The 23,116-nt window shown below is 58.0% G+C and overlaps 1 protein-coding gene across 2 annotated transcripts in view; it reads left to right on the plus strand.

Moving 5' to 3' along the window:
- Positions 1-2,685: 2,685 nt before the first annotated feature.
- TMEM255B (transmembrane protein 255B) overlaps positions 2,686-23,116 on the plus strand; it is a gene marked incomplete at both ends in the record, with an annotated part of 30,587 nt that continues 10,156 nt past the window's right edge. The window contains 5 exons of one of the 2 annotated variants that reach the window (XM_082859394.1): positions 2,686-2,743; positions 8,939-9,081; positions 11,639-11,701; positions 18,308-18,397; positions 21,539-21,619. In XM_082859394.1, coding sequence (XP_082715520.1) covers positions 2,689-2,743; positions 8,939-9,081; positions 11,639-11,701; positions 18,308-18,397; positions 21,539-21,619 — 432 coding nt within the window. The remainder of the gene's footprint in view (positions 2,744-8,938; positions 9,082-11,638; positions 11,702-18,307; positions 18,398-21,538; positions 21,620-23,116) is intronic. The other variant, XM_082859393.1, reaches the window with a different exon arrangement.

Consider the following 23,116-nt stretch of genomic DNA (forward strand, 5'->3'; position numbering starts at 1 on the left):
TGCACATTTTTTAAGGATATTTTCAGCGCACCTTTGGAACGACACACAGGTCCAGCCCACCCAGCTGCCCTCGGGGTGCGGCCGCGAGCTCGGCCACGCACGGCCACGGCCGGTGACCCTGCTGAGCGGCCGGGCTGGCAGGGCCGAGTGTGGACAGAGCACTTGGACCCCATGGGGCTCCTTCCCAACACACACGGGGCTCTGGTCGGCAGAGTCGGGCCTGGTTTTCAAAGCAGCCAACCGAATCAGACTTGCTTGCTGTCAGATGTTATGAGCTACCCTTCACTTCCGGCAAGTGGGCGAACAGATGCCTCCACGTCAACCGCTCGCTGCGCGATTGTCGATTGTCGTCTACACCCTCCTGGGCGATGTGCGATGGGCGGGTCTCCTGTGAGCTCGCAGAGGTGTTTCCTACTGCTGCTGCTCTCCGGTCGTGGTTTCTGTCATCGCTTCTGTTTGGGCCCCGGAGGGTCATCCGCACTGGGAACTGCACCCCTGGGGGCCTCGTGGGGGAGGGGAGTGATGTTCCCTCCACCCTGAGTTCTCGGCTCAGACCCCAACACAGAAGGCAGAGTAACAAGAGGAAGGCAGCTTAGCACACAGCTTGGGGAGCGACTCCCGGAAAACGGCGGATTCAGACACACAGGGCAGGGGAGCAGGTGCGGCTTCCAAGGGCATCGGGTACGCGAGGGAAGGCACGGGGTGAGGCCCGCAGATGCCGCTGGGCCGTCTCTCGGCCGGTGAGAGTCGGTCTCGGTAAAGGAGAATTTATTTCCTGTTTTTAGGCAGAAGGGGGAACTTTTCCTGCTCCTTCAGAGCCTTCAGCTTCAAATAATTTTTATGTCAAAGACGCACGTACTTCGGGGCGACGTGTTCTGGTTTCCTTCAGCCTTTCCTGTTGAAGGTGGGCTGGGGAAGGAGATGCCGCAGCCCCGAGGCCTGTTCTCAGCGGAATCTGCTTATTCCCCCTCCCCGCAGCCCAGGTCCCTCCACCCCCGCCCCCCGGACGGAGGCTCTGGGTTAGAGCCCTTAAGCCTCACACGTACCACTGTGTATTGTGCTTAAAACAACACAACTTATTCTCGTGCAATTCTGGGGCCAGAAGTCCAAATCAGGCTCGCCGGGCTACAGTCAAGGTGTTTAGGGGGCACCCGCTGTGTGTCTGCACGGTATGGGGTTGGCGTGACCACGTCTCACCGCCCGCTCTACACCACGGTCACTTCTCCCTGGACCCTAACCGCCTTTCTGGCCTCCTGGCTCCCATCCTGCTGCGCTACAACCCCTCTCAGTGACCCTTCTGACGTGGGCTCCCCTGGGGCCCTGGCGCCGCAGGTAAGACCTCCTGCCGCCCACTGCATGCCAGGCCCGCCCCTGCTCTGCCCAGGGGCTCCTTCCCAGACGGCCGAGCGGCCCCACCACACGCCCTCTGGGTGGGCGGGACGTCTCCTCTGATGACAGTGACCCGAGCCCTCCTCTCCGAGTTGCACTCTCCCTCCTGCCGCAGCAGGTGTGGCCGTCTCAGGCCCCCCGACCTCCTGCATTTTCCTCGGTGATTGTATTTATTGGCCACTGTCTCGTCTCCGAAGGGTGCCCGCTGCACCGGGACCTCTGTCCATCGGCCCTTCCCGAGTGCGGGGCACGGTGTCTAGCATGTGGGGTGGGTGCCCAGTGCAGCCCGCGGAGGGGCCGCTGTGAGCGAACGGTACCGCTTTCCACGCCTGAAACCTGTACACAGGTGGTGTTATACTCACCTCGACACCACGAACCGCGGTTTTGCTCCACGCTGTGTTTGAGTTTTTCCTGCTGGTGCGGGAAGCCTCACCACGTAGTGAACCACTGGATACGTAAATCTATCCCTCGTCCTGGTGCTCGTTGTTTGCCGTTACACACAGAGCTGTGTAGCATATTTTGTGTGCAAACCTCACACGCCAGGCTTTTCCTGCCTTCAGAATTTCCCTTCAGAATGACTGGGGCTCCTAACAATTACTTCACTGCCAGACATTCTGATTGGACCCGTCTGGGTTGGCTCAGGACTGCAGTAACTTTTATTTATTTATTTATTTATTTATTTATTTTTCTTTGCGGTACGCGGGCCTCTCACTGTTGTGGCCTCTCCCGTTGCGGAGCACAGGCTCCGGACGCGCAGGCTCAGCGGCCATGGCTCACGGGCCCAGCCGCTCCGCGGCATGTGGGATCTTCCGGACCGGGGCAAGGGCAGCCTGGGCCTGGAACCACAGGTCTTGGGCTTGTCTTTAAGCAGGGAATTGCTGGCTTGTAGGGACCCATCTTTGACTTTCCTAAACACTGCTGTCAAAGTGGTCACAGCGGGCGTAACCCCACCAGCAGCGCACGCGGGTTCCTTTCCCCAGATTCTCAATACTATTACCGTCCCAGCTTTAAAGGTTTGCCTGTGCCAAGTCCGGGGCGGGGCGGGGGTGGTGGTGGTGGGTGGGAACTGGCTCTCAGTCCCCGGCCGCATCGCCTTCCCTTCCCTGGTGCTTTGCGCTCCGGGAAAACCGGGAGGGGGCAGGGGGCGGGGCGAGGGGCGGGGCGCAGGTGGGAGGCGAGCGGACAGACGCTGACCGGAGGGGCGGTGCTCGGGCATCTGGTCCTCGCGGCCACCGCGCCCCACGGTCGCTGTCGCAGCGGGAGAACAAGCAGCCCCTCCCCCCCGGAGCAGCCCCCGGGATGCAGCCGCTCCCGCCGCCGGTGCCCGGGCCCCTGGCCCTGCTGGACACGACAGGTGAGCGCACAGGTGAGCCAGGCTCCGGTCTTCCGGCGCCCGAGCTCCGCCGGGGCCCCTGGGCGCGGGCACAGGCCCTCTCCCTCTGCTTTTTCCTGAGTGTCCAGACTTTGCGCCTGTCTCTCCCCGTCTCGTTCTCCGCTGTCCTTTACTACGAACAATAGACGACGATCCGTATAAACCTTACAACGCACTCCTTTGCCATCTCTTCCACCCCATTTCAGGCTCCAAAAATTTCTAAGAAAAGGTCATTTCGTGGGGCCAGGTGGCTTCTTCCTGCTTGAAAGTGACCAAGGCCCTTAGGGCATTCTTGGCGCGTCTGTCCGCCTCATCCGCGCCCTCCCCAGGCTTCTCCCCCGTAAATTCACGGAATCTCGAATTCGCGGATTTCCCACCAAGCCCGATGCAGCCCAAGCCAGGCGGCGGGACACAGGAAGCCGGAGCCTTTGTCTCCCTACCGGGAAGTGGCCGGGAGGGGAGTAATGGGGGTGTTTTCCTGACGGGGAGGCCGGGAAGCCTTCAAGAAAAGAGGAGGTAGTTCCACGGCGAGCGGGGCTCTGACGGACGGGCGGAGGGGTGGTGATGCCTCGGGGTCCGGCTGCCGCTTCACAGGGGTCCAGTGGAGAGCGCAGGGGTGTACCTCCCAGCCCTGTGTGCAGTGGCTTTGCAAAGTCTCTTTTAAAAGACCAGATTAGTGACGTTGCTTGATTTTTAAATGATAATCAAGGCTTCTGGCTTCTTCCTAAAAGAAACAATTCTATACCCACCGCTCTCTAAAGCCAAATGCTCTGTGACGGACTGACCTACACGTGTTCCATCCTCCTGGAAAACAATTACTTACTATAATGACAACTAGTTGTTATGACTAGTTATTAACTACTTACAATTATTACCATTATTATATTAGAATGACTTGATTTCAAAAATAGCATTTTTGACTTAGAATTTTCTTCTGAGGAGGAACTTTAAATTTAAAAAATACTGAGAGTTGGTTTTTTATTTAAAAATACTAAACAGGAGTGTAGCTGGGATGGGATTATGGGTATTTTCTACCTTACATGTCTGCACTCATGCCCTTGGGGGATGTGTTCTGTGTAAAAGAAAAATAAAAGGGAAACTGTTGGCTGAGGGCACGTCCTTGTGCCTTTAGCTGTTTCCCTGGGACGGTTGCTTAGCCCCCATGGCTGCTGTCGAGATGAAATGATTAAATGAGCTCATTCTTCCTTCTGGGAGGCCCGGCCCTCCTGGCAAGGAGAGGGTGACGAGGTGACTGCCCCCACCCTGGTCTTTGTGACACCCTCTTCCCGGCTCCACTAAGTGGAGAAGGTGCGGAGGGGGACAGCCCCTAGGTCTGCTCCATCCTTGCACCTGGTCGTGGAGCCACAGAGGCTGGGAGGAGGCTGGGAGGGGAGGCTGGGAGGGGAGGCTGGGGGGAGGTTGGGAGGGGGCTGGGAGGAGGCTGGGAGGGGAGGCTGGGAGGAGGCTGGGAGGGGAGGCTGGGGGGAGCCTGGGAGGGGAGGCTGGGGGGAGGCTGGGAGGGGAGGCTGGGAGGAGGCTGGGAGGGGAGGCTGGGAGGAGGCTGGGGGGAGGCTAGGAGGGGAGGCTGGGAGGGGAGGCTGAGGGGAAGCTGGGGGGAGGTTGGGAAGAGGCTGGGAGGAGGCTGGAAGGGGAGGCTGGGAGGAGGCTGGGGGGAGGCTGGGAGGAGGCTGGGAGGGGAGGCTGGGAGGAGGCTGGGGGAAGGCTGGGGGGAGGTTGGGAAGAGGCTGGGAGGAGGCTGGGAGGGGAGGCTGGGGGGAAGCTGGGAGGGGAGGCTGGGAGGAGGCTGGGGGGAGGCTAGGAGGGGAGGCTGGGAGGGGAGGCGGCAGGTGCAGGGAGCTGGCGGGGCTCCTGGGGAGCGACATTCTGCACAGGCTGGAGTCAGGAGAACAGTGAGCAGGCAGGTGAGATGCAGGTTTGGCCTCAGCCCCACAGCCCCAGACGCCCCCCCTCCACTCCCAGGTGGAGAGCAGCGGGTAGGAGTAAGTGCTGATTCACCTTGACGTTAGCACCACCCACGACCACATGTCCATCATGCGCATAGACACGCATCTGGAATTTCACGGATGTTCCCTCACTGCATCCTTATCACAGTGAAGAGGCAGGCAGCCAGGGGGTTGTCATACCCCCACCCCCACCCCCCGCTTTGCAGATCAGGAAACCGCAGTTCCCTCATTCATTCAGCATGAGGAGATACAGGCTCGGGACCGGCATCAAGCAAGGTCCGCACGGCCCCTGCTCTCAGGGTCCTCCCTCTGCAGCGCTCGGAGAGGGCGGGGGGCCGTGCGCAATCACTCAGCAGGTCTGGCAGCCCCACAACAGCTCGGGCAGCGTTCGTGTAAGTTGCCACCAGTGCTATAAGCCTAACAGTAGAGATTTTAACTAGGAGTCAGGGCACCGCCTTAAGGATGCTTCAGTTGTAACAACACACACAGTAGGACTCCTGCTAATGGGACAGGAAGGTCGAGGGAACAATTCAGGGAATTCGGTTTTTTTCCTTCAGTGTGGACCCCCTTTTCTCCGAAACTTGACCTAAAAATGCATATATCTTATGGCGATTAGAAAGATACCCTACCTCCTTTTCTCGAGGTTATTTCTCGTTGTCTTATTTTTTATGCAAACCCCTCTATTTATAAAGACTGTGGAAGGTTGGGACTCTTCCTTTGTCATCCCTGTTGTACCTGGAATCAAAATATTCCAGTCTGTGTCATTGGGATGAGGTCGCTCAGAAGCATCCCTTTCCCACCTGCCTGTCTCTCCAGACCTCACGGTTAACTCGGAACCCGCAGTACGAATCGTGACAAGGAGGACAGCCTGCATCCTGTGATCTTTGTCACGGAGAAGTTTCAGAGGGAAAGTCATGCAGGGAAAGCCTGGTGAAGCCATACTGAAAGTGGCTCCTAGGAAGCTTTACACGGTCCCAAAGGAGATGTTTGACGTGACCTGTCAGAATGTCACTAACGGACTTGACAAGGTCCCAGCAAAGCTGTTTGCCTGGTGGGGCCCCTCAGGTCCCCACTCATCACGCGACCGCCCTAAAGGGACAAGTCAAAGCGGAGCCAAGAACCTTCGGAACCAGAATATCCCCGCAGGGGGTCTTCCAGACGGGCCCACAGGAGCTAAGAGACGAGGCCCAGGGGCCGGAACTGTGGCTTGAAGCAGGTGCTGAGGCCTCAGTTAGTCATTCTGAGCAGAAATAGACACGTAACGCATTCAATTAGGGAAAACAGCAAGACATCCTCTGAGGAGGAGGGCATTTGATAACTTTCTCAAATACTTAGTCCCAGAAAGTTTAGTTTCAAGAGGCTTCTTGTTCTTAAAAGACGTTTTACAGCAGAGATGGGGACGGAACCTCGGGAAGAACAGTTGAGGAGATCTGATGAGGAGGCGGTGCTGCCCTGGGTCCATCCGCAGGGGCTCGGGGGCTGGCGGGGCGGGTAGCGCACGGGAGGGGTGACGGCTAGGGCCGGGTGGGCGAGCGGAGGCTGCAGTGCCACCCCCCACGACTGCTGGGCGGCCCTGGCGTGAATGTCTCACCAACTTCCATGGTAGCAGCTTCACTAACTTCCAAAACATAGAAGAAGGTGGTTTTCAACTTTTGTGTCCATTTTTTCCCAACGTACCTGCCTTTCTAAAGTTAATCACCCAGAGCAGAATGTCGCCCGAGGGGAGCCTTCTTTTTTCCTCTCACGCACTCATTTTCCAAGTGGCTGTGCCGTTTCTGTCCTGTTTCCCTGCAGACACCCCAGATCGGCTGTAACCACTGATCTTTCTGACCCTGGGGCAAACCAACTTGTACTTATATCCTCGGTTTCAGGCTCTAGATACATGCAAGGAAAAATAAGTGACTGCTGTCTGCATGCACACGACTTGCAAGTAAGATGCCGTGAATAATAGTGAACAAGAGAAAAGCCCACCAAGGGGGCCCCAGGGCCGCTGGGTCCCAAAGGTGTAAGTCGTCTCCCAGCACTTGTGGCTGTGCTTCTGTAGACTCTCCCACAGATGGTTCACCCTCAACAGTTCTTACATATTTGCAGTAAAAAGTACGAGAAAACAGCAGTGAAAGAGCAGGTGAAGGGAGGTGAGGGCCTCGCAGGAAATGAAGTGACCTTCCTGAGACCTTCGCCCTCACCAGGCCAGTGGGTAGAAGTGGCGTTCCCGGGCTGGCCAAGTGATTCTGAGTGAGCACGTTGACCCAGAGTTGTGTGTAATCTATTTCTGAGTGCGTGACAATCCCTTTCTTGGGTGGCGTGACCTTGACCTGACATTAAACTTTGCTGACAAGACTGCGGACGGGCGTGCAAATCTTCAAAGGCACAGTCTGGGCCAGGGGCCTGGGGTCATCTGAGACAGTGGTTGAGGTCAGATGAGCAGCCGCTTCCCAACCAAACACACACACACACACACACACACACACACACACACACACACACACACGTCAATTTAAAAAACTTTGGTGTGGGAAGAAGCACCACGTTTTCCTTTCATCCTGTTTTGTTTTGGAGTCACAGGGATGAAGATGGTTAACCTTCCAACAAACGAAACACACCAGCATGGCTGTGTTCAGTGTGGAGTCTCGTCCTGCCCTCTGCCTGGCCTGTGTCTCTGCCTCCGTTGTGCGGTTGCTGATGACTACGTAGGAACAGGCGTATCTGAGATCGAATTGCTGTAATAATTATTACAATTACGGTTATTGTAAGTGAGGCTTCCCTGCCTTCCCTGAGACACACGAGAGGAAGAACGGTTCACACGAAATCCAGGAGTCAAGGCCTGAGGGAGGAAGGTGCCAGTGATGGAAGGTTTCCTTTCTGTGACAGTTAAAATTAGCTTTGGCTACAGATACCAGGACATCCACAATAGTGGTTTATGGTCCAGAGATTTAATTCTGTTACCTAATCAAAGTTTGGAGGTGGACAACCCAGGGCTGTCTTTCTGCTCTGCCTCTCTTTGTGTGTGACTTCTATTGTCAACGTTCCCTCATGGTGCAAAATGGCTGCAGGGGCTCCACCTTTATGTTCACATTCCAGGCCGTGGGAAGGATGAAGGGGAGAAAGGCAAAGGGACTGGCTCCTTTAAGAGATTTCCTGTAGGTCCCACCCAACATTCCTTGTTGAGATGGAGGTTATTTGCTGAGAATGTAATCACCCAGCTGGAGCAGAGGCTGGAAAATGCCATCTTTCAGCTGGCGTGTTTCCACCTCCAATAATTGGGGCCTGTTGACAAGGGGAGAGGGTAATGGACATGCAGGTGGGCAGCGGCAGGCCCTGCACAATTTTATACTTTCTTTCCACCCCTTCCCATTTGATCACTCACGTGTTTGGCGCTGAGCCAGGTGTAGGAGTGGAAGAACACAGGATGCCTGCCCCCCAGGGAACGGCTCGGTGTGGACACGGGGGCACACGTGCACCCATGGAGCAGCGTGGACGTGCTGGCCATCCCAGAGGGACGCACGCCCCCTCTCTGTGTGGGACCTGCTCGGCCTGGTCCAGGGCAGTGTGCAGAGGTCCTCTGCAGTCTTGGAGTAGGGCAGGGTCCAGGGTCACGGACTTGGCAAGGCCCAGGGGTGCCTGTTAATGCAGGTAAAGTGCTCAGTAAGACCAGGCGCGGAGCAGATGCGCCATAAGCGGCCGGCGTGACTGCTGCCATGTGGGGTGAAGCCGGGACGGAGGCCGTCGGGGGACTTGGAACCCGGGGAGGGCCCAGCCGCCCCCTGACGTTTCCTGAGAAGCTGCTGTGCGCGGGCACTGTCTCAGGTGGCAGGGACGCAGCTGGGAACGAGGCAGGGCCCCCGCCCACCCTCATGGGGCTCGTCGTCCGGACGTGTGGGTGGTGACAGTGCCTGGAAACCCCTGGGTGCGGTGGGGGCCACAGGGGAGGGCGGCCGTGCAGGGGTACCGGCGGGGTCTGGGTGCCCTGTAGGAGACGACGGTGAGTCCTCAGGGCGGGCGGAGGGGTGGCGAGGGGTCCCGCTCTGAGCACGGGGATGGGCGGGGAAGAAGCAGGCGGTGGTGGTCCCTGGGGAGCGCGTCCCAGGCTCCTGCCAGCGAGCAGCAGGGCTGCAGCAGAGAGCCAGGCTGACCCGGGATGCGCTCGAGGTCCTGGGCCCCCCGCCCCAAGCCCAGCCCCTTACCAGCTGGCTCCTTGTTTGTGTTCCCCCAGAAGGGTTTGCGAGAAGAAAGAAGACGTCCCTGTGGTTTGTGGGGTCTCTGCTGGTGGTGTCCACCTCCATCCTGACCGTCGGCCTCGCTGCCACCACCAGGACGGAGAACGTGACCATGGGCGGCTACTACCCTGGGATCATTGTGAGTGTCGTGGTCCCTGGGGTCTGCCGGTCGGGGGGCCTGGGGGCCACGGGGACACAGATGTCTGTGTGCTGCAGACACGCTCCACCCCAGTCCCCCGAGGTGGAGGTTTAGGGCAATTATCCTGCATGCTCAGGTGGCCCCGTGGGGCACAGGGTCCTGAGAGGTGGGGGAGGGGAAGGGGAGGGGTCGGAGGCAAGAGGTACGACAGGCCCTGGCCCAGAGTCTCCCCAGAGTGCCCGGGGAGAACCAGCCCTGTGACGCCTGGACTTTAGCCCCATGAGACCAAGCTGAGCAAAGCACCCCTCGGAAACTGGACTCAGAGCTTTAAAAGATGCCACGGAACCTGGATAGAAGGTGCGTTCGTGGGACCGCATGGGATCAGCAGGAAAACGAGCTGACGTGGTCCTCACCTCCGCTTCTGGGCAATAACCCCACGAGGTAAACCCACAGCCCAGCCAGACCTGGCAACAGCGGCCCCCAAATCCAGAATCCTCCAGACTTCTGAACTGTGGAATTGTGTCCATTTGTTGGCAGTAAAATTTGCTCCAAGCGTCTGCATCGCACTCAGGGAGCGTCTGTGAAATTGCTTTTTATCAGATATGATGCCCTGCAAATGCACCAGAGCGCTGAGGGGCTGTGTCACAAGTGCTAAACCAGGATTTTAAAAAACGAAGCTTATTCAATCTCATTACTCTCACTAGAGGTATTATGCAGATTAGTCACGATGTTGATAACATTTTAACAAGGATGAAAATACTTCACAAATATCATTCATTTTCTCTTTGTATTTTTCTTTATTTTTAGATTTTATCTGTGCTTTATAAATCTACATTATCTTCCTGTGTACACTTTCTGAGTAAACCTACATAAATAGTGTCTGTGCAGGTAGTATTCTCAGTGAACTCCCACGAGACTCTGCTTCCCGGCCCGTGTCCTGGACGGAGGGGAGCCAGGGGTGTGGAGGCTGGCGGCTGTGGAGACGCGTCCCCCAGGTGACCGGCAGAGAAGGTCAATCTTGAGTAGGACTTTGCAGTGTTCTCTACGCGTCACTGGTTCAGGATCTCACCTGGAGGTCACCTTCAGAACATCCTGGGTGTGTTCAGAGCCTCGCTCTGCAGAGAACCTGACTCCTGGGCGAGAACCAGAGTGCAACTGGCTTCAGCTCAGCGGTTCTGAAAGCAAACAGTGGACACAACAGATGAGGTTTGCTCAAAGAAAATGTGGATAAAAGTCACTTCTGTGGACGCACGGCATCCGACCTTGAGACTTATAGCAAGGGCGGGTCTCAGGAAGAAACTGGGTGAGAAGGTGCAAACACCTCAACATTTTGGAAAGAGGAATTTTTTCAAATCCAAAAAAATGCAACTTAGCGAGAATTAATAGATATATTTTAATACATTTATGTTGGAATGGAATTGTGATATTTTGAAGAAAATGCTCATCTTTCCTCACTCCTTGAGAATTCTTAAATTATTGGTGAAAACTACATCTGTGCATTCACGTCCGTCTCCATAGATATAATCCTTGCAGGCAAAGACATCCTTGGACATAAATAGGTCTCATTTTTAGTGCATTAGATCTGGCACCATGGGTAGAGATGCCATAGCTGTGTGGGTCAGTCGCACGGCTGTCCCCAGGCTGCTGCCTCTGCCTCGCACGGTCACTCAGAATCCGACGGGCCAGGCAGAGCTGAGGGTCACCCACTGGGTGGGCTCCAGTGCGGGGTCTCGGGGCGGCCCTGTGCCTCTGGGAGGGGCTTGTCACCGGCTGCTTTGAGCGCTGCCCCCCCTGGCGTTGCTGGAGCTCTGTTCTTCAGGCTGAGGGAAAGCTTAGGAATTCTTCCCAGGCGGGTGTTGGGGGTTGAGGCCACCGGCGCCCCTGGGCACACTCGGGTGATGCGAGATGAGCACAGTCGTGGTGCTTCTCCAATGTCCCAGCGTCACCTGCGCCCAGGCCGAGAGCTGAGGCCGAGGAACAAGCGGACGGGTTCCCAGGAGCCCCTGGGTGCCCTTCCTGCCCCAAGATTACCTGTTTGCCTGCTCACCTGAGTCAAAAGCTCATCTCTAAGGGGTGTCAGCCGTGTGCGTGTCAGAAACACCCTTGGTTCCAGCTTCCTATGATACTCCCTGAGGGGTCAGCCGTCCTCCCACGACGGCCCAGGAGAAGCTCTCAGACGGGCCTCTCCCTGACCACCAGGCGTGGAGGATGGGTCACCATGAGGAAGTTCTCCTGTCTGGGTGGGGGGCACGTGGCACTCATTTCCCGGACTCGAGAGTTAAACTGACGTAGGAGTTAAAACACTTGAACACGGGAGATGAGGCAGGCCTGTTTCAGCAGCTTCTATCCCGGTCGCTGGCTTCGACGGCTCCTGAGAAGCCCACCCCAATGGGCACGAACCTGCCTGCCGCGTAATGCTTCGGGCTGTGTGAGGGGGGCTGGCTGGCCTCGCTTCCCGATAGGGTGTCCTGAGGCGGGTGGGCACTGTTCCCTGTGGGCACTAGGCTGCCAGGCGTGTAACCCGAGCGCTTTCTCCCTTGTTTTCTTCTGGTGTCAGCTGGGCTTCGGATCCTTCTTAGGAATTATTGGCATCAACCTGGTGGAGAATAGAAAGCAAATGGTAAGAATGTGCATTGGTTCTTTCAACTGTGGTTCGTGGGGCTGTACCCGGGGTGGGGGGGAGTGCTGCCCCTCTAGCTGTGGTGTTCCTGGGAAGGCCCCTGCCCCAATCCAGCACCCCCAGGGTCAGTGCCCAGCTTCCCAGGCTGTGGACTGTACACCCCAGGACTCAGGGTTGAGTGGGTGCCGTTCACATCTTAGGCTAAGTGAGCATCGCCCCTGGGATTGTAGGGTACATTCTACAACCTCACGTGGTGTCTTAGCAGCTAAGGTTGGGCCACGGGATGGGGTGGGCTGGGAATGTTGGCAATTAGTTTAAATCATGGTGTACAAGGTTCAGGCAAAAACACGCGTGTATGAACGTCTGTCCTTGAGTCAGGGAGCCTGGCATCTCCTCCTACGTCTGGGGTGTGACGACGGCTCTCCCAGACTGAGGAGGGAGAAGAGGTCAGTGGAAAACCAGGAGAACCGTGGTTCAGAGGTCTTTGCAGAGGGCGTGTCTACAACTGTTTGGCTGTGGGACGTATGAGGGCCAACCGTGATCAGTCAGGTTACAAACCTGACTTTTATTGATCATCTCAATTTGGAGTCTGTCGTGTTGCTGCAGTGCTTTGGGGAAGAGCGCTATAAGAATAGTGAATTCCTGGTGAATTCAAAACAGTTAATTTCGCCAAATCATTGTGCCGGCCAGTGCTGACTTTTGAGAGGGTTCAGGGAGGATGCGGTTGGACCATACGCTGTTTCTGTCTCATCTCCAAATCATCGTAACTGACTGTGCGGGCGTTTCCGCCTCCACCTGCACCGGCCATCATCCTGAGGTATCACCAGGATCCCAGTGGCTGCCCTGGGCTTTCACGGGTGTGTGAGGGTGTGGAGAAGGTGGAGACTTGCACACAGCGGGCGGGAGTGTGAAGTGACGCAGCCACTGTGAAAAACAGCGTGGCAGCTCCTCACAGTGTTTCGCGTAGACTTACCGTAGAGGAAAGCGTGTGCTGTCGTCTGCTGCTCGTCTGGCCCTTCTGTTGGGTGTGAAGTGGGGTCTCCTCGTGGATCTGTGTTTCCTCGACGACTAATGATGTCGAGCCTCTGTACATGTGCTGACTGGCTTTTTGTGTATCTGTTTCCGGTTGTCGTTGAGAAATGTCTATTCAAGTCCTTTGCCCATTTTAAAATTGGGTTACTTGTCTGTTTATTGTTGAGTCGTCAGAGTCCTTTATATATTCTAGATTCAAGTTCCTTATCTGATACATGATTTTCCAGGATTTTAGCCCATGTGGGTTGTCTTTTCACCTTCTTGGTGGTGTCCTTTGAGGCACAAAAGTGTTCAATTTTGATGAAGCCCCATTTATCTAGTTTTTCTTTTGTTGCTCGTGATTTCGGTGCCATTTCTAAGAATCTCCTGCCAACTCCAAGGTCATGAAGATTACCCTTACGTTTTCTAAGAGTTTTATCACTTACACTGAAGTCTCTGGTCCATTTTGAGTTGATTTTGTATACGGTGTGAGATAGGGGTCCACATTCAAGCTCTGGCATATGGCTCCTCAGTGGTCCTGGCACCATTCGGTGAAGAGACTGTCCTTTCTCCGTTGGATGGTCTTGGGACCCTAATTGATAATCAGTTGGCCATAGATGTGTGTGTTTAGTTTTAGACTCTCAAGTCTGTTCTGTGATCTGTGAGCTTCTGATAGAAATTGTGTTGAATCTGTAGATCAGTTGAGGGAGTGTCGCCCCATGAACTTGGGGATGTTTTCCATCTCTTTAGATCTTCTTTCAACAATGTTTTGTCGTTTTAAGAGTTGAAGTTTTGCACTTCTTTTGTTAAATTTATTCCTAAGTGTTTTATCCTTTTGGAGGCTATTGTGAATGGAATTGTTTTCTTAATTTCATTTTTGGATTGTTCATTGCAAATGTATAAAAATACAATTGAGGGGCTTCCCTGGTGGCGCAGTGGCTGAGAGTCCGCCTGCCGAGGCAGGGGACACGGCTTCGTGCCCCGGTCCGGGAGGATCCCACGTGCCGCGGAGCGGCTGGGCCCGTGAGCCATGGCCGCTGAGCCTGCGCGTCCGGAGCCTGTGCTCCGCGGCGGGAGAGGCCGCAGCGGTGAGAGGCCCGCGTACCGGAAAAAAAAAAAAAAAAATTGATTTTTACATGTTGCTCTTACATCCTGCAACCCTGTTGGTCTCACTCATTAGTTCTAATAGTTTTTTCGTGGATTCCTGAGGATTGTCCGTCTATGAGGTCATTTCACCTACAAATAGAGATAGTGTAACTTCTTCCTTTCCAAAATAGTTGCTGGACTTCTATTTCTTTGGCTTTGGCAAAAGAAATGTGGGCCTTGGAGTGGGAGGATAAAAATCCAGAACTGACCCTAGCCCCCAGACAGGGTCCAGCCTCCCTGGAAGCCACCCTGAACCCCAGGCGAGACGGGGCCACCAGGTTCCATAGACCAGGGCTTTCTGCCTGAGGTTGCGTGTGTTGCCTGCAGAATCTCATTTCAGCCCTTTCAGGAACGCGTCCCCCAGCATCACCTTGTACGATAAACACGGGTTTCACTGTCTAACATTTAAGCTAATATTCGTGAGAGCCGAAACCTGCGTCGACCATTAGTCTGTCGCCATCTCGACTGTCGTGAGCCTCAGTTTCTCCACATCAGGGCCTTCTCCTCGGTGTGTGTTCACAGCTCTCACTTTCCCTCGGCCCTGGTTTAGCCGCGTCGCCTCTTGCCTGGACCCTGTGGTCGGGGCTAACTGCTCCGGTCTCCACTTTCTACCGTTTATCTGGCTCCAGGCAGCCTCCTTCGTATCACATCCTTATCTGTTTGGTGTTTGTTTTTGAAAATCACTTTCCCCTGCTGGAATGTAGTAAACTCTGTGGGCCCAGCGGAGATTTGAAGATGACCTTCCCCCACTGAGTAACAGCTGCCCTTCTCCCAGAAGAGACCCTGACAGGACAAGGAGACACAGTCCCAACCCTAATCTAGTGCCTTCCTTAGTTGCTAGAGTCACAGACAGACCCTGTCTGCAACATCTGCCGGGCCCGGCAGCCCTCGTGTTAGAGAGGGGCCTTCGGGGCACGAGCGGGTCCTTGTGCTATAACGTTGTTAAGCCCCTAGGCTGCTCGAGGGGCAGCGAGGCCTGGAGAGGACGTGGCGGCTGTGACCGAAACCAGGACACGCAGGCCTCGGCCAAGGGGCAGCTGCTCGTCCTGGCCGGTTTCCTATCTCCAGCCCGAAGCGCTGGAGGAGAGAACTTCCAACGTCTTTCCCAGCGCCGTCAACTGGACCCTGGTGGTTCCCGGGCTGGAGCACGCGTGCGGTCGCCCCAGAGCCGAGTTTGCCACGTGTGAGGCGGTGCTATAGCTCTGGCTTTTCCTTTCCTGGGGCAGTGGGGGGGGGGCAGCCGAGCAGAGTCCCCTGAAGGTTGCTGAGGACGTTCGCGTCGTGGGGACATGTGCAAACAGGGCATGTTTACACACCCAGCTGTGGGCAGCCCTGCGTGCTAGGAGACGCTTTGCAGGTCGTGTGCTGTCTGTGGAGACCTGGATGAAAGCCGGTGGAGGTGTGATGTGAGCGACTCTCGGCCGAGACTGTGACCGAGCCACAGTTGGGGCGGAGCCGGCCACTGGCCAGCGTGGAGCAGGGCGTCCTCTGAGGCGTTGAGGTGGTGCGTGGAAGACTCACCAGGGCAGCGGGTCCGACGATGGCTTTGCTCACCCGCTGGTGCTGAGAGAAGCAACAGGGCCTCAGGGGCCACTTCTGGGAGCGTCTCAGGCGACTGTAGTGCTTAGTGGACTTCCTGAACCAGCACCCGTGCTGGAGCACACGGGGCTGGGCAGACACCCACTTCTGATGAGGTCCCGGTGACCAGGCTAGCCGCAGACCCACTGGTCCTAGGAGACCCGTCGCTGGGGACAGCTCCACTCCTTAGGGACACTGGCAGTGGCCCTGGGGGAGGTGGGGAGGGGGAACGGTGCTGTCCCAGGGGTGTCAGGCCGCAGGCTGCGTGGCTCTCTGCAGGAGCAGGTATCCCGGACCGAGTGCACGGCTGGACCCAGTGCCAGCCCGGCGTCTGGGACAAAGCAGGTGCTGGGGAACACTTGCTGGCGGAGCAGTTTGTCCCTCCCATTGCCTTTGTGCCAGAAAGTCGTCCTCCTTTCCTGAGGTCACAACTACCTGGGGGTCTGGGAGGGGCCAGGGCTGCGTCTGAACTTGACGGTAGCTGTGGCCTCTCTGTAAGGCTGGGGTGGGAGTTCCAGGTCAGAACCGGTGCTTTCCCTCCCTACGCGGCTGGGGTGTCAGGATGAGATGGGTGCCCCGTGCTGAAGGACTTGGGGCTCCAAAGCGATGTTGTTCAGGTCGCGTCTCTGTGTTGGGCCCCTCTGGCCGGAAGCTCTGCCCAGCAGGAACCGCGTCCTTCCTGTCGGGCTACGGCATCCAGGGGCCTCGCGGTCAGTCACAGGAGCTGCCCTGCTCTCCGGCCGATGCTAAGACGAGACGGGGCGGCCTCGCGCTCCAGCCTCTACGAAGCATGAACCGTGGACTGAGCGTCTCTGTGCGAAGGGCGCGAGCCCGGGGCGGCTGGAAGGTCCGGGGAGGAAGCGCGAGGACGCGGCAGGCAGAGCAGACGCAGGCCTTTCATTCGCTGGAGACACGGGCCTGCCTGGCTCCCGGGACAGCGGAAAAGTGCCTTCTGAGTCCTTTCTGTGTTTTCCTGTAGTTTGTCACAAGGCAGTACAAGCCTGGGAAGGCTCGGTTCGGTGTGGTTCCTGCAGCGATTTTTCCCACCACTCTTTAGCCAGCCGCGCTGCATTTGTGTGCAGTAACTTCACGGGAAGGGACCACGCGGTCTTCCTCCCCCCATATGAGGGAGGGTCTGCCCCTGGCCTCCCTGCTCGGCGTCGAGGCCCTGCTGGGATGAGACCCCGCCTCGTGTCTCAGGGCAGCTCCTGCCTCGTAGACCTAGAGCACCTGGGCGGAACGTGGGTCTGACCGGGGCTCCGCAGAGCCCCAAGGCGAGGTCGCTGCCGTTGTTCAGATGCAGGCAGGGTTCTGTGCATGGCTCCCCGCAGGGGGTCCCCAAGGTCCCTTCCGTTCAATTCTCCATTACTGTCACAAGTGTCACGTGGGGGGAAGGGCCCGCGGCAGCAGCCGGGCTTGTCACACCTGCATCCACACAGCACCTGCAGGGCGTGGATCCGGCGCATGGAGAGGTCAGCCGCACGGCTCCTTCTCCGGATGGGGACACAGGACCAAAGGGGTCAGCAGGGCAGAGACCCCCGCAAGGCTGGGCGACGGCTCTGACGTGCGGTGTCAGGGGACAGGTTTCACTTGGAAGCAACATGTGGGGCTGGGCCTCAGGCCTGTGGGCTGCGAGGAGGGAGCCCGGCCACCCTTCCCCTTGGGACAGCCTTGTGTGGCCCTCCCGCCCATTCCGTCCCTTGAGTAGCCACTGGGAGCCTCACGTCAAAACGGAAATCAAAGTTGCAGTCTGTCAAACCAGCCCACGTTTCATGCCAATCCCTGTGCTTTGTTGAAGAAACAAATCTCTCAGGCTGACGAGGGTGGGAGGGTGAAGCCGTGCAGGTCAGTAACCCCAGAGCCTGACTCGGCCACGGGGAAAGAGGCAACCGAGGAACGCGGGTGGCGGGAGGCAGCTTCTGGCCGTGTTCTCCAGGCTGGAGGCAGACGACCTGCGCGCACGCATCGTGCTCTAGCTCGCAGCTTGTTGTTCACAAGGTCTGGGCTGGAGATCCCGGTTACTTTACACGCCCTCTAGGACGGAGTGAATGCACTGACGCCGTGGCTCGTGGCTGCCACGGGGGTCCTGCCGTGGTTGGCAGGGTGGACATTCGGTGTCACCAGCGGCAGGACGTACAGGAATTTTGGTGCCACTTTTGCTGTCTGTTTTGGTAAACCTGAAATTGTTCCCCGAGAGAGAGAAAAAGATTTAGAGAAACGGCCAACAGACGTCAGGACAGGTTCTCAGCCTCGGTAATGACAGAGAGACGCACGTGGAGAGGCAGCGAGGCTTTTCCTGCCGTCAGATGGCAGAGCCGAGAATCGGGCAGCGAGCCCTGTGTCCTTTGGGACATCAGGGGGTGGGTGTCTGGCCGTGGGGCGTGGGAGCGAAACACATGCCCCCTCGGATTCTGACGTGCAGAGACCCCCTACCTTGTCCTGTTGGCAAGCCTGGCTCCCTGTGTGTCCCAGGAGATGGTCCTGCAGGAACACGCGTGTGTGAGCCCAGACTTTTATGCAGCATGTAATTAGGGTCTTTGTAGCAGAGTCTGTAAAGCAAGAGATTGCAAACCGTTTAAATACCCTGGGAGGCCCGCCGCTACCCACAAGGCCGTGTGGGGGGGCCACACTCCCCATCCAAGAGCTCCCGCCTCCGACCCTGTGAAATAAACAAGGCCACCAGGACGGGCCTTGCTCAGTGGGATCGGGCCTGGGGCGCCGCCCCGGCCGTCGGGGAGGGTTTCTGGAGAGGCCGTGGTGGGAAGTGAGGACCCTGCGGAGCAACTCCGGGGGGCAGGGCAGGGGGCCTCGAGTGGGCGGGCGCTCGGGGAAGGTCTGATGAGACTGAGCCTCTCCCGTCTCTGCTTCCAGCTGGTGGCGGCCATCGTGTTCGTCAGCTTCGGCGTGGTGGCCGCCTTCTGCTGCGCCATCGTGGACGGCGTGTTCGCCGCGCGGCACATCGTGAGTTCTTCCCAGTCTCCCTCATTCTGTTCTCAGTTGCTCTGTGGGTTTAAGAAATCTTCAGAAGTTCAACTTCCTCTTGCAGGACGCAGCTCGGTGACCTTCACAGTCTGACGAATACAGATTGTGTTGGCCAATCGCAGTCTTTCCTCCTGTCCCTCCCCTCGTTTCCTCCCAAACTGACCCACACGCACCCCCCACCCCAGCCATCACATCATTAGAGCCAAAGTCCTCAACTTCCCACCGACACTCCTCAGGCCCCTCTTTAGTCAGTAAGAGGGGAGATGTCCCGGGGCCAGCGCCCCACGACTTGCCAGGCTTTTTTGCTCAAATACGTGTGTTGGGACCTCCTCGCTGGACGCTGTGCCCACGAGGTCCCTCTGCCTCTGTCATCCTAATGGTGGGGAAGCCGGGGGAGGACACGCCACGTCAGACACTTGTGCTTTGGAACCGTGGGGCGGTGGCCGGGACCTGCTCAGAAGGAAGGGCCGGGCGCTGCTGCTCTGTCCACCAACCCTGACCTGGCGCCCCGTCCGGGCCGGGAAGGACCCACCGGCATTTCTCTGCGGCCCCAACGGGTCCTGTGTCAGGTGGGAATGCTACACGAGCTCAGGGCTTTACGTGCGCTCGTTCACGTCGATTAACACTGAACTCTGAGTGGTTTTATGCTTGTGAAGTTTCTTAGGTTATAAAAAGTGCCGGCCCTGGTGGTAACGTTAGGCTAAGCTTTACAGTCGCTCTTCTTGGGACTATTTGGTCAGTTTGAAATTATTTCCAAATGAAAGGCTCACAAAGTGCTGGCCCTGGGAATCCTTACCGAGTCCTCCCCAGGAGAGGGGAAGGGCCGAGGAAGGCGCAGTTTCACCCTCGCAGTCAGGTTTCACAACTAAGGAGGCAGGTACGGTTGATTCCCGCAGCTCCCTCGAGCCTCAGGTGTGACGAGCACCCCCTGGCCGGGGTGTAGGGTGTGGAGCTCAGTCCCCACGTCCCTGCGCTTTTCTTTCTTTCTTCCTTAGATGGGTTTTCAGCTTCGTCTAGCTGCATGTGGCCAGTGTGCCCAGGATCGGCCGTCCCGCCAAAGCTGGCCTGCCAGTCAGGGACTTGGATGTGAACAGAGGGGCTGAGTTTCCAGGTTGAAAATACATAGCCTGAAGCTGCAGGGAGATGGCTGTGTTTGAACTATGGAGAATCAATTAAAAATGCCCTTTTCTGGGCTTCCCTGGTGGCGCAGTGGTTGGGAGTCTGCCTGCCGATGCAGGGGACGCGGGTTCGTGCCCCGGTCCGGGAGGATCCCACATGCCGCGGAGCGGCTGGGCCCATGAGCCATGGCCGCTGAGCCTGCGCGTCTGGAGCCTGTGCTCCGCAATGGGAGAGGCCACAACAGTGAGAGGCCCGCGTACCACAAAAAAAAAAAAAAAGCCCTTTTCTGCAGCTTGTAACTGGCTATCGGCACTTCCTGAGATTACAGCTTTAAGATGCCAACAGCTGGGGTAGAAAAATGTGTGGAGGACGACCCCCACGTCGTCCTCACCCCCAGGGCAGGCGAGCTGGCATCCAGCCCACTGTGGACGTGTCGGGTGTGATGGGGTCCAGCAGGCTGGCACCCACGGGGCCCGGGAAGACTTCATGAACAACCACGACGACCCCGATCCTCAGGGCCCTGTGAGCCTGTGCCCGCCGGCGTGTTGCCCTTCTGGTCGATCCCAGCCTCTGGGCTCAGCCTCTGTCTGGACCAGGCCCTCCTTTCTGCCTGTAACCAACCAAGCAGAGGGGGATGAGGGCGCGCGTCTGGGAGGCAGCCTCAGGGAGCCCCACATTCCTGAGGGCAACAGAGGTGGGGTCTCGGCCGTGCGGGCGGCTTTCTCAGGCCTCAGCACCCTGAGCCCTCCCTTCAAACGCACTGGCTTCCCAGTGGAAGAGCCTCCCCGGCCCTCTGTAGGAGCGAGACCGGCCCTGCCTTGTTTCAGGGCTGCACAGGACACCTGGAGTGGCACCCCTGCAGGCGAGGGCTCACAGCCTGCAGGTGCCCCCTTCCCAGCTCCAGAGCCAGGAGGCCCTCCCGGGTGCCCTTATGGTTTGGCACCATCTGCCCTGTGAATGTCGGGGACAGACTCACGGATAGATAGTTGGATGGGCACATAGGTGAATGTACGCTCCTGTGGCTGGTGAGTGGATGGGTGCATGGAGGGAGGGGGATGGATGGACGTGGGTGGATGGATAGAAGGATGGGTGCATGGAGGGAGGGACGGGTGGATGGACGTGGGTGGATGGATAGAAGGATGGAAGGATGGATGGAGGGATGGGTGGATGGACGTGGGTGGATGGATAGAAGGATGGAAGGATGGATGGAGGGAGGGGGATGGATGGACGTGGGTGGATGGATAGAAGGATGGAAGGATGGATGGAGGGAGGGGGATGGATGGACGTGGGTGGATGGATAGAAGGATGGAAGGATGGATGGAGGGATGGGTGGATGGACGTGGGTGGCTGGATAGAAGGATGGAAGGATGGATGGAGGGATGGGTGGATGGACGTGGGTGGATGGATAGAAGGATGGAAGGATGGATGGAGGGATGGGTGGATGGACGTGGGTGGCTGGATAGAAGGATGGAAGGATGGATGGAGGGATGGGTGGATGGACGTGGGTGGATGGATAGAAGGATGGAAGGATGGATGGAGGGATGGGTGGATGGATAGAAGGATGGATACACAGATGAGTAAGTGATTGGGTGGCTGGTTGGCTGGTTGGATGGATGAGTGGATTAGGCTGAAACCCACCTTGCTCCCTCCCTCGTGGAAAAATTGCTGTGCTTTGAGGGAAAGAGGCAGGAGCCAGGGGGTCTCCTTGTTGAGACTTGTACGGGAGCACGACCACCTCCCTCAGCTGCCCTGTGTTGACCGATGGGGGGAGCTGTGCCCCTGGCCGGCAGGGTTGGGGTGCCTGCTTCCTGGCTGCAGGAGCCCAGCTGCTCTGGGATGAGCCCTGGTACTTCCTTTCTTTGTACTCCTGGGAGGGGTCCGTTGGCCTTGGCCTCTCTCCTTTGGGCTCAGAGCCTGCGGCGACAGGTCTGAAATCACCTCCGGTCCCTCCTGGTATGGGGGTAAAGCCGTCCCATTCCATCTGTGGTTCTTGGTCTCTAGGAGCCCAGGCCCCTCACCGCAGGAAGGTGCCAGTTTTACTCCAGTGGGGTCGGCTACCTGCACGACGTCTACCAGACGGAGGTGAGTGCAGTGCTGGTCCCGCTCGTTAACCTGGCCCAGATCCGACGTTCTGTCCCCAGCACGCCCTCACGTCGTGCTCACCGCGCCCGGTGAGGTGCTTCGCTCCGGAGTCACAGCTGCCGACTGCCTGTGGTGCAGCCCCGAGGCCACCGGCCCCGTCTGTGCGGCGTTCACGATGAGCCTTTTATTGACGTAATTAGTGCACTAAAATCTAGGATGCTACGTTTGCACTGGCCCCAAACTCGCCGGCTGTCCCTGGGCCGAGGATGTCTGATGGGCGTTTCTAAGGGTGGCCGGCGTCTCCTCTTGGGCCGTCCCCGGTGGCTGCGTGGCTCCCCCTGTCCTGCCGTCTCACTCAGCTCTGTGTAGATTTCTCGGTTTAACTAAACATGGCCTCTGACACTGTGCACAAATGTCAGGAAGGAGGCGCGCAGGGCGGGCAGCAGACGCCGTGGCTGAGGCCGCGTGGCTGGCGGCGGGGAGAAGGGGCCTCTGCTACTGCCCCTCAACAGGGGGCGGCACACGTCTTCTCCAAAGGCCCGGCCTGTGCCGCTGGAGGGGGCCCTGGGGACTCGTCCTCTTCAGCGGGGGTCACTGGGCCCCCCACGCCCTCGTGCTGCTCTGTCCTTCCTTCCTGCTCACCGCAGTGTGTTCCGAGCGGTACTGGGGTCACAGAGGTGACACCTCGCAGGAGGGAGGGACGCCTCCCAGCAGGGGGCACCTCGGGTCAGGATCAGGGTTAGGCCTCGCGACCTCCAGCTCGCCGTCCTGTTGCTCCGACCTTCCCGTGTGCTGGCTGCCAGGCTCAGAGCCCGGCGGTGCCCTGACTGCTCCCCTGCTCCCCTCGCTGAGCCCCGGTTCTCACCTGTCGGGCCGTCCGCCCAGCCCCCTTGCAGGCCTGAGTCACACGGGCTCACTTCCATGGCTCCCAGCAGCCTGTCTCTGGTCTCCGCCCCGTCGGGACTGTTTTTCCAGATTAATCTTTCTAGGACCCCTGCTCAAGCCCTCCCACTCCTGATGTGGGTGGCTTTCGGGAGTTACCCACAGAACCCTGAAAGAAAGGCTACATGCCCAAGGGTGGCTTGAGGTGCTGCTATAGGGGCCGGGGCCAAGGACCTCTGGGGTCAGGCCCTGCCCCCGACCTGCCCCCTGACCTGCCCCGGGCGCTTGGCCTCTCAGGCGACCCCAAGCCTGCTCGAATGTCTGTCCTCACTCATGCACGGCCCTCCCTCCAAGTCCTTCTCCCCAGGGTCCCCGTCCTCTCTCTGCAGCTGGGTGGTCTCTGCCCCACTTACCTTCCACATGGGGGTGGTTACAAAGCGCCGGGGGAAGGAGGGGAAGCCTCCGTGTGACCTGGGGAAGGGCTGGCTTGGTCAGACTGGGCGACCGGGAGCTGTCCTCTGGGAGGTCAGGAAGGGGCTCCCACCTGAGGGGTCCCCACCTGCAGGCTCCTGGGGACCCCCTGCCCCTCACCTCGTCCAGCAAGCTTTGGCCTGG

The sequence above is a fragment of the Leucopleurus acutus genome (genome assembly GCF_964270905.1).
Source record: "Leucopleurus acutus genome assembly, chromosome: 18".
NCBI classification, from domain to species: domain Eukaryota; kingdom Metazoa; phylum Chordata; class Mammalia; order Artiodactyla; family Delphinidae; genus Leucopleurus; species Leucopleurus acutus.